General features: G+C 36.8%; 1 protein-coding gene across 1 annotated transcript in view; it reads left to right on the forward strand.

Moving 5' to 3' along the window:
• The first annotated feature begins 1,077 nt into the window (after positions 1-1,077).
• LOC145978036 (ATP synthase F(0) complex subunit k, mitochondrial-like) overlaps positions 1,078-15,711 on the forward strand; it is a 56,729-nt gene continuing 42,095 nt past the window's right edge. Inside the window, exons 1-2 of the mRNA XM_083110431.1 lie at positions 1,078-1,330; positions 10,920-11,009. Coding sequence (XP_082966557.1) covers positions 1,283-1,330; positions 10,920-11,009 — 138 coding nt within the window. The 5' untranslated portion in view covers positions 1,078-1,282. The remainder of the gene's footprint in view (positions 1,331-10,919; positions 11,010-15,711) is intronic.

Genomic DNA, 15,711 nt, shown 5'->3' on the forward strand with positions numbered 1-15,711 from the left:
GTAACAGCCTTGCTAGGATACAAGAGATCTGACCAATAAGGACGTTCGAAACCCACGTGACTGTCACCGAAAGAGGTCTCCCCCCCCCCAATTTGTGCTGGAAACAGCAAAAGAAGACGGCCGCGCCATCTATTGACAACCGACGGAACTGCAATTTCCAAGCGCAGCGAGGTTTAAATGTAGCTTCCCCTTCTATAACCTAACTATTCTATGCTTATATGTAGTATGTATACAACTAGCGGCCACAAAGACAAGGTCATATTTTAATAACCTGCTCTGCAGTGGATCATCCGACGGATTCTAGACGCCCACTCCTTCATAGTAGAACTTTAACAAATAGCTACCTTTCTTGAAATCGTCGCACAACTGATGAAAACAAGCGTCCACTTCTTACTTCGTATGCCATTGATTTTTGCACTGGCAACAACGAGGACTGGTCTAAACCGGGAATTCCGGGGGGACCGGGCAAGACCCCACCAATGTTTATGTTTACATTTTTAACATGGTTCATATGGCAGATCGTGTTTGAAACGTAACACTAGCCTAGCCTCGCAAATTCGGAAGCCTCGCTTTTGTTAAATTGAACGCGGAGGAACGCGAGAACTTGCAGGGGTTATTTTTCTATGCTGTAGTAGTTGTAGCATATGGTTGTAGCATGGTTGTATAGATCGACCACAAGGAAAAAAACCTTGCGACAAAAAGTCCCCGCGCAGCTTTCCCTTCTTCCCACCACCTCGGGCCATAAGGAAGCATGGTCCACTCTCCCCCTCCTCTATTCGCGGGAGTACCGCCCACAGGAGTCGCGGGTCTGCGCAGGTTGTTTTGCTCGTGGTTCCACTATAGTTCTATGTATTGTCACTAATGTCCATAATCGATGACTGTTTTTTAAAATAATCGAATTACTCGATTATTTTGGTTCGATTATGCCCAGGGCTTCTATCTGTGATTCTGGCAACAGTTGATTTCCTTTCCTTCGGCCTTCGAGTTTTTCTTGGAACACTTCTGTTAAAGTAGAAGCAGACGACTTTAAAATTAATAATCCTTGATCTATTTGTAATTGGTGAGTTTTCTCAAATTGTTTGGTGGATTTACCTTTCAATTTTAGTTTGAAATATAAAGAATGCGTTTTTCACTCAACTTTGGGAAAAATTTTTAACACAAAATCTAAAGACTTCACGGTCAGAATAACGCAGAGCATAATCCAATACAAGATAATGTAATTAGGAGTTGAAGAACATGGCAAAATTGAAGTCCCACTTCCGATTTTTCCATACTCTTCATTATGCATCACCTGTTGTTCGTCACCGTGGCGGATCCATTAAAATTTCAGGTAATGCACTCAAAATTATTTCCTTTTGCCCTTTGTTCGATACTACTTAACTATAGGTGAGACACCTAAAAATCATTTATTTCGCACTTTTTTACATTGCTAACATACTATTCTGCATTGCGGAACATTTCTTTAGGTGAAATAATGGTACTAGTTAGGGTAAGAATTTACAAGGTAAGAATTTACAATATAGAGAAAGTCTCCAATTTCGTAAATTTTCGGTATACTAACTAATTTTGGCCTCCTAATCATGAATCTGTTGTAAAAAACCGGGGGTCACGTCTGGAAATTGTACAAAAATTGTTCGTTAGCGCCAAAAGCCATCCACGGGTAGCCCCACAAACCATTGACGTTAGCCCCAAAAACCATCCACGGGTAGCCCCACAAACCATTGACGTTAGCCCCAAAAACCATCCATGGGTAGGTAAGAGTCTAGTTTACGTCCTTTTCCTAAGGAATACATGTCATATATCGTTGGAAAGGTTATTTTATAAGGAATTCAACAAAGTAAATCCCAAGGCGAGGAAAAATTTCCTGGGGGAGAAAATCGAGAAAAACCGATGTTTTCCGGATATGCGTGATTGAACGTACTGAGGACATTTTTCGATGATGAAGCACATATTTAGGGGTGAAATGAGTGCTAATGGAACCTAACCTAACCTCGTAGGCATACCTCGTTCCCGTGAATGGTTAGTGACAAAGTGTAAAAAGAAAAACTTACTCTACGGATGCCGGAGCGCCGGCTGTCTGCTAGCACGGTTTTGTAAACGGGCAAGAAGGAGTGCGCAAGAAAGACGTAAACGAGTAAGAAGGAGTGGCCAAGAAGGACGTAAACTAGACTCTAGCCCATGGGTAGCCCCACAAACCATTGACGTTAGCCCCAAAAACCATCCACGGGTAGCCCCACGAACCATTCACACGAGGTTAGGTTAGGCCTGTTAGGTTAGGTTCCATTAGCACTCATTTCACCCCTAAATTCATCGAAAAAAATAGGGATCGTACTAGAATTGAACATCATAAATCATTTTCTTGTAAAACAACGGCGTGGTTGGACACAATGACAGGAGATTACATTTTTGTTCGTAAAACTACGCATATACACCTATATATAAAAAAAATTCAATCGGCTTTTTTTCAAATTTTCAGACGTAACCCCCATTTTTTTTCAACAGATTCGTGATTAGGAGGTCAAAATTAGTTAGTATACCGAAAATTAAGAAAATTGGAGACTTTCTCTATATTGTAAATTCGCTCCGCGTAGTTTTACGAACAAAAATGTAATCTCCTGTCATTGTATCCAACCACGCCGTTGTTTTACAAGAAAATGATTTATGATGTTCAATTCTAGAGTCGTTTTCACGTTCAGAAGACACAATGGGCTCTTATGGGCAATGCTTTTCTTATGGGAAATACGAGCGCGCTGTTGTCAAATTTCTGGATTTACAAATTTAGCTTAAGTAAAATCGGTACCTGCAGTTTTGCAGGAAATTTTGTAGAGAATACGATGGTGAACACAAAAATCTGGTAACTTGCTTACATAATTTTAGATAAATTAAAAACGCAAATTTTCTGTGAAAACACAATTTTTACATTGTTTTCATTCCTAACGTTGAAACATGCCGTAAAATTGAAGCTTTCATTATGAAAAAAATTGACAATGTTTTTTAATTGTCATAGGTGACGGTGGTACTCAGAATTTATCAATACTTTAAAGCATATTTGCATTAAAAAATATTCAAATAAAGTATGTGGAGATTTTTTATATTCGTGCAGTAGAAAATGTCGTCGCTGGACATTTTTTGTTCTGTAATTCCAAGTAAAAACTTCCAGCGACAAAGTTGTGGATAAAATAATGAAATTATTTTTTATAACCACTCAAAGGTTCCCTGAAATATTATTTCCATGCATTTGGAGTTTCTTTTTAACCCGAACCGCGCGCGAAGTAAGGAGACGTTGTCTGGCCATCTTGAGCTGACTCACCGCAGCATTCCGGCTAATCACCACCAAGTTTTCCAGTTATTTTATTTCCATTCAGTAAAAATATGAACTTCATGCAGTTTGTTATAATAGAATTGAAATTACTTAAATTTAATAATTGACAATTATTTCCAATGCTGCTGTTGTGAGCAACATTAGTGCTGTCGCAAATACACGTTGTTTTAGTTTACATTACTGTCGACATTAATACTGAAATGAAGATCACCTTTCAGTTTCCAACGTACACAGAAATTCATAGACACCATATTAACCTTTGAAAGGCTTTCCAACACGTGACAAAATATGGGGCTTCAAGATAGAAATATGACATGCCTTGCTTGAGTCATTCACGTCTTATCAGTTCACGTGGGCCATATCTCATTTGTTTGTTTGGGTTGCAACTTTAAATCTAACCCATGTGCCAGGGTCCCCTTACTTGAGTGAGAGATCTGCTTTGGTCTGTTTAGACTTTTTCCCTCTCCCGAAAAAGTGTGTGAGCTCTCAGTGATTTTTACTTTTTTAAGTGATTTCTGAAGGGTCATATTCGTGCATTACACTCGCGTGTGTAGTGATCGCAATGGATCATAGTAAAAAGGGTAACTGTAACGTTCACAGTATAATATTAATGTTAATAATTACATATAATTATCATTATATATACAAAATATGTAACACCTTCATTGTGAAGGAAGGTCATCATTTCCCGGCGACATGAGCTAGCGCTGTATTGGCAACACTGTGCGGTTTCTCCATAAGCGCCGTTGTCTCTTCTGAACGTGAAAACGACTCTAGTACGATCCCTATTTTTTTCGATGAATTTAGGGGTGAAATCAGTGCTAATGGAACCTAACCTAACCTCGTGTGAATGGTTCGTGGGGCTACCCGTGGATGGTTTTTGGGGCTAACGTCAATGGTTTGTAGGGCTACCCATGGATGGTTTTTGGGGCTAACGTCAATGGTTTGTGGGGCTACCCGTGGATGGTTTTTGGGGCTAACTTCAATGGTTTGTGGGGCTACCCGTGGATGGCTTTTGGCGCTAACGAACAATTTTTGTACAATTTCGAGACGTGACCCCCCGGTTTTTAACAACAGATTCATGATTAGGAGGCCAAAATTAGTTAGTATACCGAAAATTTACGAAATTGGAGACTTTCTCTATATTGTAAATTCTTACCAACTACGCATATACACCTTTATATAAAAAAAATTCAATCGGCTTTTTTTCAAATTTTCAGACGTGACCCCCGTTTTTTTTCAACAGATTCGTGATTAGGAGGTCAAAATTAGTTAGTATACCGAAAATTAAGAAAATTGGAGACTTTCTCTATATTGTAAATTCGCTCCCTAGTTAGATATAGCGGAAACATTTTACACATTTTACTCGTTTATTTTGAAATAAAATTCAGTTCTACTTACCTCATATGCATAGCGGCACATTTTTCAACTTGGGATTACTTTTTTTTTCAATCAAAAAAGCATTATTTTTAACATAAGAATTTATTGGTCGTTGCTAATTGGCGGCCAAATTTTGACTCACGTTGCCTATCGTCAGCTGATAATTTATTGGTCGTTGCTAATTGGCGGCCAAATTTTGACTCACGTTGCCTATCGTCAGCTGATATGCAGTGTTTCCAAACTTATGGACCGATAAATGCCGCACAAACTATTCACAAAAGGTTTTTAAGCGAAAATTGATCCACAAACCATCCACGGAAGGTTAGGTTCAGTTAGGTTAGGCAAACAGAAAATTGAATTGGAGAAAAAGAAAACGCTCACACGTCGTCTTGTAAAACTACCGCGTGGTTGTTACACTAACACTTAGTAACCGAAAAATGATTGTTTTTAATCCACAAACCATTCACGGAAGGTTAGGTTAGGTGGAGCGAATTGACAATATAGAGTAAGTCTCCAAGTTTGTTAATTTTCGGTATACTAACTAATTTTGGCCTCCTAATCATGAATCTTTTTTATTAACCCGGGGGTCACGTCTGGAAATTGGAAAAAAATCCAATTTAATTTATATATATATATATATATATATATATATATATGTATAGGTGTATATGCGTAGTTTTTCGAACGAAAATGTAATCTCCTGTCATTGTTTCCAACCATGCCTTTGTTTTACAAGAAAATGGTTTAGTACGAACCCTATTTTTTCAATGAATTTAGGGGTGAAATGAGTGCTAATGGAACCTAACCTAACCTCGTGTGAATGGTTCGTGGGGCTACCCGTGGATGGTTTTTGGGGCTAACAAACAATGTTTCATCAAACTGTACAATTTCCAGCAACAGCTTTCGTGTCTCAGACGGACATTATTATAGAAAAATACATGATTTAGCGGCCAAATACATTGAAAATGCGAGAAAACACTTCTACGACCTTCCAAAATTACACAAACTCAATTCCGTAAGTACTTTATCCTGTAAATTTGAAGAAATCCATTTCCCGTATATGACATTTTTACCTTAATTTGCCCCTACTATGCATTTATTTTAGAGAAAAATCACAAAAAAATATGAACAGTCAGCCTCAAATGTATATGTAGTTCTGTCTGCATAATATCATGTAACTCAATACTGGCAATACTTTATCAATGACGTAATTGGGAAGGGTGGAGACATGGGCCCATACCTAAACCACCTCTTCCTGTGTCATGTAAATTGGATACGTTGCTAAATTATCGGTCCAAGTTCCGATTGTTTAATTCCCATGTAATCATATTAAAAACATTTTTTACACGTTTCAATTTATGATAACACATACTTCAGAGTCCTGGGGATTACTTACCGTATGTTTTCTGGAGAACTTGGAGCAAAATTTACAATACCGGACCCCTCCCTGATTTTCGTAATATTTCGCATACTCACTAATTGAGGCCTCCTAATCACGAATTTGAAGTTAAAATTTGGGGGTCACATGTAGATATTGCAAAATAAGTGAAATTGAGTGGTCCCCAATCGGAACAGAAACAATGGATTTCTCCACGAAAACTATGGTTATTTCAATATTTTACGTTTTAGAATGAAATTTTAACTATGTTGGCCTAACCTAACCTAACCTTACCGAGGGGCTATACGTGTATGCTTTGTGGGGCACTGTAAAAAATGTCAGTTTCATAGCATTTGAGCGACAAATTTTAACTACACAATCGTGATCAAGTGTCCTAAAATAATTAACTATGCGAAATATGGACGAATGCCCTGTATTATTAATATATACCCAAGTAAAAGTTACTAAAATAACTTATGAAAGAAAGAACTTTATTTCCTACCTTCAAAGTCACCATCTTCCTCACAGCACGCAGATTACTGAACAAGGAACACTACGTTGAACAAGCATGTTTTCCATATACTTTATTGGGACTACTTTTTTCGTGAGTATAAGCACTAGGATAGAAATTAGGGAAGGGTCCGGTATTATAAATTCTTACTGAAAACATTTTTGGAGGCCCTTGACCCACTGTACACCTTCAATAATTACGCCGAATTTCTTTTTAATCGACAAATTTCAAAATTTATGTAATATACAAAACACAGCATTAGAAAAGACAAATAATTTGAGTTATTTGATCCCAAAGTATCGCCCGCATAAGTAAAACAAACTCCTATTCCAGACTACTTCGACAGTTTTTTTCTCATAAAAATTCTCAAATATCAGGAAATGTAACACTCCTGATGTAACAAAAACTTCAAATTACTATCACTACCAAACCTAACCTTCGTAACCTAACAACTATTTCCAATATGAACAAAAATATACAATTTTTGAAAGTACTTACTGGAGATGGGATAAAGGGAAACTTCACAAGACCACAGAAATATAATTTTAAAATTTCATGTCAAGAGACTGATACAAAGGTTCAAAAAAATGTTACTGTCAGAGTAGAGCATATCCAACTTCCATTTGGAACACCTAAGAAGGAATTCCACCAATTAATTGCCTCTCTGCTCGGTTCCGTTTTTCAACTTCATCCATAGATTCCTGTGATATCGTCTGGTGCATATTGCACATTTCTTGTTCCTGGTCACTAAACCATCCTCTTACAACTCACGGAAATAAATCTGCTCGCGAATGATAAATGAAAATCTGAATGATGCCCAATATTCATTTTGCTTATCGCACTGAACAAAAACACCTTCTGATGTCAAGCTAAATGCTTTCATTGTTTGGCTAAACTTAGTGTATTTAGGCTAAAAATTTTAAACCTAACAAGCCTAACCTAGCCGTGAAAGCACTCCGCACTTACATCAGAAGATGAAAACGATGCTTGATAGGAAGGTGACACCGATGAAAATAATGTAATAAATAGTACAGTGGGGTCCATGAGTATTAATGTGCAAGTTGCCCATCCCCATGTTCGTGCATTTTATTTTACCCAATAAGAGCTTCAATAATTAAAAGAGAACTTCTGGACTGGCATACATAAAAATCTATCACTGAAGAATACACAGAATATAAGAGAAAAATTAATAAAAATAGTCATGGACAATTTGCAGGGTATATTCATGGATCCCACTGTACCACCAAAGAACTCTAATTACTCCACTATTGTACATCTCCGAGAGCTAAAAACAATAGAAATAATTTGCGTGGAACTTAATGAATCCGCAAAAAATTTTACTTTCTCATAGAGGTATCTTTTTTTTTCCTTTTGCATACTCCTGTGAGATTCTTTGTTTGTATGCAGCCATTTGTTTACTGCCATCTTGGATATGGGCTGCTGCTTCCTTCTACTTCACATGCCTGGGGTGCAAAAAGTGGCTAAGTGTTTTGGTAACTATTAGATAAGCCGGAGACATATTTCTTGAAACTTACAGGAGAAAAGACTAGAAAGTACTTACAGAATTGAGTTCTTGTGGACTTTCTGAAGCCGCGAAAATTGTTTTTTCGAATCATGCAACTTATTTGGCCTGGAAGTAAGGTATTTTTCGTTATTCATGCATCTCCGTTGCACGATAGCTCGTGCCACCATTACCGTCAACTACGTGAATCAAATGTTCCGTGCGTTCGATTACGTAACCTCCTGTCAGTGCAGCAACCACGCGGTAGTTTTACAAGATGACTTGTGAGCGGGAATTTTTTTTTTTTTTTCAAATTTAATTTCCTATGTTTGCCTAACCTAACTGAACCTAACCTAACCTTACCTTCCGTGAATGGTTTGTGGATTAATAACAATCATTTTTCAGTTAATAAGTGTTACTGTAACAACCACATGGTAGTTTTACAAGATGACGTGTGAGCGGGTTTTTCTTTTTTCAATTCAATTTTCTATGTTTGCTGAACCTAACCTAACATTCCGTGAATGGTTTGTGGATCAATTTTCGCTTAAAAACCTCTTGGGAATAGTTTGTGAGGCACTTATCGGTTCATAAGTTTGGAAACACTGCACATCAGCTGACGATACTGCATATCAGCTGACGATAGACGTGAGTCAAGATTTGCCAGCCGAATTAGCAACGACCAATAAATAATTATAATGTTAAAAATAACGCTTTTTTCATGGAAAGAAAAGTGATCCAAATTTGAAAAATGTTCCGCCATGTATATGAGGTAAGTAGAAATTAATTTTATTTGAAAATAAACAAGTTAAATGTGTCTCCGGCTTATCTAACTGGTACCAGTGTTTTAATTGTTGGATTAGACACATCAGGTTTACAACCCTTACCAGCAAGAAATAATCCCTAAGTGGCTTCAACATTGATCATGTAATATCCGGTCTCAAACCAGGGTTAGGGCCCAGTTTTCCCCATGTGTTTTTTTTTCCTTCAGAAAAATCCACCAAAAACCCGTTGTTTTTTTTGTTTTTTTTTCAGAAAATGTTTTAAATACTTGTGAGGTTCTTCAATTTTTTTTGGAAAACCTGTAAAGAAAAGGCTTAGGAGAGCTTATAATACTAAAAATAATGAATGTTGTACAAGCCAGTGTTTTTTTCAGGCTTTTTTCCTCAAATCATGCTAGAAATGTACTTTTAACACAAATTAAAAGATTATATATTCAAGAAACAAAAAAGAGTCTCAGAAATTTTTAGATATATCGTTTGCATTGATTGATGCAGCATACTTGAACAAAATATTGAAATATGGGAGCACTTTGGTTATCAGTCACTTCCTTATGTGGGGGAAACCATAGTGGCACATCATAGTTTCAATTGTGATGATCAATTGATATAAGAAATTTTTGCATGTTTAAGCAGTACAAGGGAAAATTGAGTACATTTTATTGAAATGTCAGTTAATTGTGGCATAATTAAATTGGAACACTCTTCATATGATATACGCTACATCATATTGACTATACGAGTTCAGTCTAAACGTTGAGATTTTTACTGACATGAGTTAGGTCCTTTGTGCAAAATTTCAGAATGTTTCATAATAACCTATCTGAGATATTTATCTGTGAAAACTAAAAATTCCATAACGGCCATATATGAGCCCATGCTGTAAAAAAGGGTTGCATTTCTAAGCACTTATATTTTATTTGCAGAGACCATGCAGGTAGGTCTGCACATAAAGAAAAAATCAAGCCTTAGACTAAACCCCTTCATGAAAAAAATTATCTAAAAAATCCAGTTTTTTAATTATTATTAGTCAAATTTCCACCATAATTGGTAACACGTTACTATAGGGGTGACGAATTTCTTACTTTTTACACGAGAAAGTACTTACGCAAATCAGTTTCTGTAGCGTTGTGGAAGTTCGTGAATGTAGTTTTCATCCATTTTAATGCGAATGCATGTTGTTTTCTGTGAAAATCTGACATGCTGTTTCTGCTGCCGCCATTTGCTTTCTGCAAGAGCACAATGTTCCGTGTGTTAGATAACATAAACCCTGTAGTCAGTGTTTCAAACTTTCCGTGTTTTCACTATAACATGACGTGTCGAGTATTTTTAATTTTTTTAAAGATTTTTTTAACTATGCTTGCCTAACCTAACCTTACGGAAAATGTTTTGTGGGGCTTACGTGAATGGTTTTTGGGGCTATTTGTGGATGGTTTGTGGGGCTAACGTGAATGGTTTGTGGGGCTAACGTCAATTGTTTGCTAGGCACTTCAAATCCAGGCACGAAAGTAGGTATTTTCCAGTGAACAAGGTCGCAACACTGCATAAATTGACAAAACACACTCACAACGCACGATGAACCAGTTCGCTATCACCATAATGTGTGTTACAGAATCGAAATAACGAGTAACAGTAAGTACTCGTAAATGTAAGAAATAGTCAATATTTTCGTTAGAAATTTATTATTTCACCTAAAGAAATGTTCCGCAATGCAGAATAGTACGTTAGTAATGTAAAAAAGTGCGAAATAAATGATTTTGTCACCCCTATAGTAAAGTAGTACCCCTTTTTTTTTTACCGAGTAAAGTGTTGTTCAATACTATCTTTCACTTTAACAGTTTTTCATGAAAAAAATCTGATGCAATCCACTTCACTCATTTGCATAAACAGAAGTCCTTGGTTATTCTACATTATATTTCTGATTGCAGGTAATGATGGACTAATGTTCTTGTACATTATTATTTAGAGTTGCATGCATGCTGTACATACATATTGTTAAAATGAAGTCCTAAAAGTGGTATTTCAAAAGTTTTCTTATTTTATGCTTCTAGACTATGGCTGGTGGAGATAGTGTAGATCCCTCTCAGTTTAAGGGGCTGGCCCGATATTTCAATTCTCATACTATTCAAGGAAGGGCAAATGTGAGTATTTTGTTACATATCACTTATAAAATTGCATATGGGATACTAAAATGGTGTGCATGTTTGTGCAAAAGTATTGAGGTGTAAAAATGTAAGGTGTTGTTTTGTATACCATGATGTTGTTATATTGGTACTTATTAGAAAATTAGTGACATATTGCCCAGTTTATTAGTGACAGATACATAACATCACCCTGCATTTTGGGAAAAACAATTGGATGATTCCAAATCAATAGGTGATTCTGGAAGTATTTTGAGTGCTGATCATGAATATGACATCCAATTTTTCCCATCTCATCAGGAATTTTCACAATTTCACAATCAAATTTCTCATTTTCACCATTCCATGACACCTACCTATTACAGAACACAACAAAATAAATTTAAGCAAGGGAAATGTCGGTTGTTTACAAAGCAATAAGATAAACGTCCCTAAGTTCGACAGGTTAAGGAAATTTTTTGCACTTAATTGGTTGTAGTGGCTTTTGTATTTCATAAATGTGAGTAATCTTTTTTTTTGCCTGAAAGTTTAAAGATTCTACTTTCACCCCAAAAGTATTTTGCATTCCAACAGTTACGTTACATAATTATTAAAAAATCAAAAAGTAAATCCTACAATATGTCCCTAAGTTCGACACCCCCTTATATCTCAACATCAGACACTAAATATGCAGATGTTAATAATACCAATAACTGCACATGTCCTATTGGCATTTCAATATATTTAACTGAATTTACAGTTTTATCAAGGCATGAACTGAACAAAAAAAGATTTGTTGTTAACCCCCTCCCCCTCTTTTATGCTCAACAAAATTTAAAATATTAACATGAATTACTTACCATGCCAAAGGCTAGGTACATCAAAGCAAATAAAACACTGAAAATGTTGATTGCGTTTATATTACAACTTTGAAACAGTGTTACAGGGTGATTCCCAATGGTGTATCAAAAACAAGGAAAAAATTTTGAGGACTAAGTATAACATTTACTTAGCCAAGCCTAGATGCTAAGGAACAATTGCTGTTGGTATATGGGATATTGGTAACATTATATATAACCCTAATAATTTAACATAAACTTTAAACAAATGCAAAACAACTTTCTGTCTGAAGTTAGGTGTGAGTCCTCAAAATCAAAGACCTAACTCTCTTAGACATTTACTTTTTTTCTTGAAAACATATCTGACCCTTTCCCCTTCATTACCAAATCTGGTAACTCAACAGGACCAATAATTTGACGGTCTGATATGAATAGAACATCACTTTCATTGGTGACAAATTCCTTCTTGGCCACATCAACACTATTAAGTCCAATAACTTTTATACATCTTCCAGGATCTCCTGAACAACACAGAGGTACATCACTTTCATTGACAATCTCAAATGTCATTTCATCTGACTCCTCCTCTTGCCAGTGAGAATCACTTTCTTTCCATGACAGTGCACTTTCATCTGAAGATTCTGAGTCACTCATTTCAACCCATTTCTTTCCCTTTTTGCCTAACTCTTTGTCTTCTCGTTCTGTGCAGCAAGTTTCTTTAGCTCTCTAGCTCCTTTGCCTCCTCTACTTGATGCTTTTTCTCCTCCTCTGTTAGCAGTGGTAGCGTCATCGCCTTGTAATCAAGGGGTCCCGGATTTGATCCCCGATGTAGGCACATAGTGGTTCGGATCCCACTTTAAGCTGTAGGTCCAGTCCCGATTAGCCTTACTGTGCATAAAGTGGACTTAAAACACGAAATCAATCCTGCTCTTTTGTAAAGTATTTGATCATTTAAGGAGATGTAATCACAGCAGGCAGTCTTTCTCTTTGCTTTCTTGGAGGTTTTTGGACTTGGCCAAAAGAAACTAAAGTAAGGAACAAATTAGGCTGAGTTTAATATAAATTAATTATCAAGCGGCTCCAATGTACATACAACCTTTGTTCCTCGCTGGGCAAGAACTTTGCCTCCTTTAGGATTCAGAAAGAACCAAGCTTTTCCTTTTCTTACTCATTGTGAGGATCACAAAAAACTGATTTTAATCAGAGAATAAATTAAAATTAAGCTTACTTTTATTCTCATTTTTGCAATTTTGCAACGGGATCCCAAGCAGTTGGGAAATACCGAATGGTCATTTTTAAAAGTTGTTAATTCTCGATGTTTTCTGCATTGTAAATGGCTAGAACTTATCGAAAAGTGTTTATTTTTGTACCAGAAATGCAAAAACAATCACTTAATGTGAAAATGACATGTAGAATTTGAGATTTCCAGAGCTTCGGGAAATTTTGAACATTTCCCACCCCGACCCAAAAAATATCTGTCCTACACACCTCATTTTTCACAAAATCGTAGAACAAGGAAAATCGTGTACTGTATGAGGCCAATTTTTAGTTCAGTGTAATATTTATCATTAATCAGGCCAATTTTGCAACATTTTCACAGAATTGTTAAGAACATTAAAAAATCGTACATAAGACAAAATTTTCATCATTCGGCAATTGAATTTGCATGGAATTTTAGTTCAGTTTATCACATTAAGCCAATATAAACACGTAATTATAACGTGACATTTTTTGGTATAATTATTGCAATTTTGTATAGTTCAGGTACCTCACATTTAGTGATGCAGGAAGAAAGAGTGATTTCATGGAAATAGCAATGACAGAAGAAAAACTATGCAAAAAGCTCAGAAATGACGTTTCAGGGAATGTCCCAAAATTCGGCATGCACGGCACCAAACTTCGACACCCCTCTGTCAGATTAATGTTGCAATTGCCGTAGGGCAATGAAACTGGTATTTTTATGAATGGTAAACAACATGCCTTTCAATGCACATCAAAACCCAACATTGTGTATTTTCGAATAAGGTTCGACACTTGTCGAAATTTGGTGCACCATCCATGTTTTGTGCTCATATGTTCGACACCCCCCCTTATTTTGTTACGTGAACAACCTTTGTCTGCCGCAACAGACTAGGAAGCTCAGAAAACAGCCCTAAAACAATAATAAAGTATTGAAATTTGTTTTGAAACAACACAAAACTAGTAAAAACCTTACGTAGAAAACTTACCTTCTTACGAAATCCACTAAAAATCAGTTGATTTTTCGCAGTTAGCAAATAGTGCCGTCACAATTTCTCCCGCGCTGATGCTATGTCTCAACTGGAGCAACCACCCTTTTCAAGACGTGGGGTAAACCTGTACACTGTCGCATGATACATACACGATTTTCTGCATTGCATCGTTTCCTTATCTTTTACGATTTTTCAAATACCCTGTCGAACTTAGGCACATTGTTGAAATTAGGGACCTTAGGTGATTGTGGAAGTATTTTGAATGCTGATGATGGATATGATATAAATTTCTTTCCATCACGTCTGAATTGTTCCCTAGATCATGATTTTTCTCCACGTTGTCAAGTTCAATCAACCTACTACACTATAACATTGAGTGTTAGACATTTTTTGAAGGAAATTCTTATGAGGGATTTCGAAATGGAACTTACGTAATGAAAGTTTACAACTTTCATGCCAATTTGTCTTGTGATGGTAGAAGGTGGAATAGATGCTTACCATTTTATGTGCATTTATAGTTCAAAATTAGAGGATTTGTATTGTCGATAACCAATATTTTTCCACCATCTAAACAGAGCCATCTATTGAGGAAATGGTGGAACTACTCATTTTCTTGTGATATTAAGGCAGTTATTATATTCCTATTTTCTGAAAAAACTAGGTGTGATGGGTAAAAATGTCATCTAATTGCCTCCTGCAAACACTTCAACACACTCAGATACAGAGTTGGGTTTATTGTTTCACGCACATATTCATGGTAGACAATACCTCTGGCATAGAAGAAAACAATCAACAATGTTTTGATTTTTGGTGGTTGCCTCGACTTTTTTTGTTGCTGGCAACCCTGAACTTTGCCATTCAGCGCTTTGCCGCTTGGTTCTTGGGTCGAATTCATAACACCATGTTTCATCCTCAGCAATTATGTACCACGCAAAGGCTGCTTTCAGCCCTTTACAACAGCTTTGCAGCCACGGATGCTCTGTGTTCCTTCTGCTCTTCTGTGAAAAAGTGAGGGACAATTTTCCTTTTCCCTAAATCATGCCAAGCCATCTAGCTGTCAGTTCATTGGCTAGCATGCACACATTGAGGTGGAGGCCTTCACGCTACATGTGTTCCACCTTGTCATCAGTATGGGTTGTTGATAGCCACTCAACAAGAGCGAGACTCATCCTCCACAGACTCCCTGACATTCACAAAATGCTTGTGCCACTCAAACACTCATTCTCTTGATAACGACTGCTCACCATATGCCTGCTGTATGAGGTTCCAGGTTTCCGTGGCTGTTTTTCCTAACTTCACACAAAACTTTATGTTCACATGCTGCTCGATTTTCACATCCATGCCCTATCATCACCACGAGCACAATACTGCTACAACACTATGCAGTACCCTGGCACCTGGCAGAATCTCACGGAAATACTTTCAAGGTGACAGGAAGAGCTGCAATCAACCATACCACCTGCCGTGAAATTTGATTTCTAATTTATTCTAATACTACTACCAATTGTAGCCTCTGTCTTAAAACTTTCCAGACAAAGATTGTATAATTCTTGGTAGTTCATTGAATGTGCTTATGGTCCCAGGTTCGAATCCTGACGACCGTAAAAATGTCACTGACTGACAATGATATGCAGTGGCGAAGCGTAGAGTTGC

The sequence above is a fragment of the Lepisma saccharinum genome, chromosome 24 (genome assembly GCF_977018435.1).
Source record: "Lepisma saccharinum chromosome 24, izLepSacc3.1, whole genome shotgun sequence".
Taxonomy (NCBI): Eukaryota; Metazoa; Arthropoda; class Insecta; order Zygentoma; family Lepismatidae; genus Lepisma; species Lepisma saccharinum.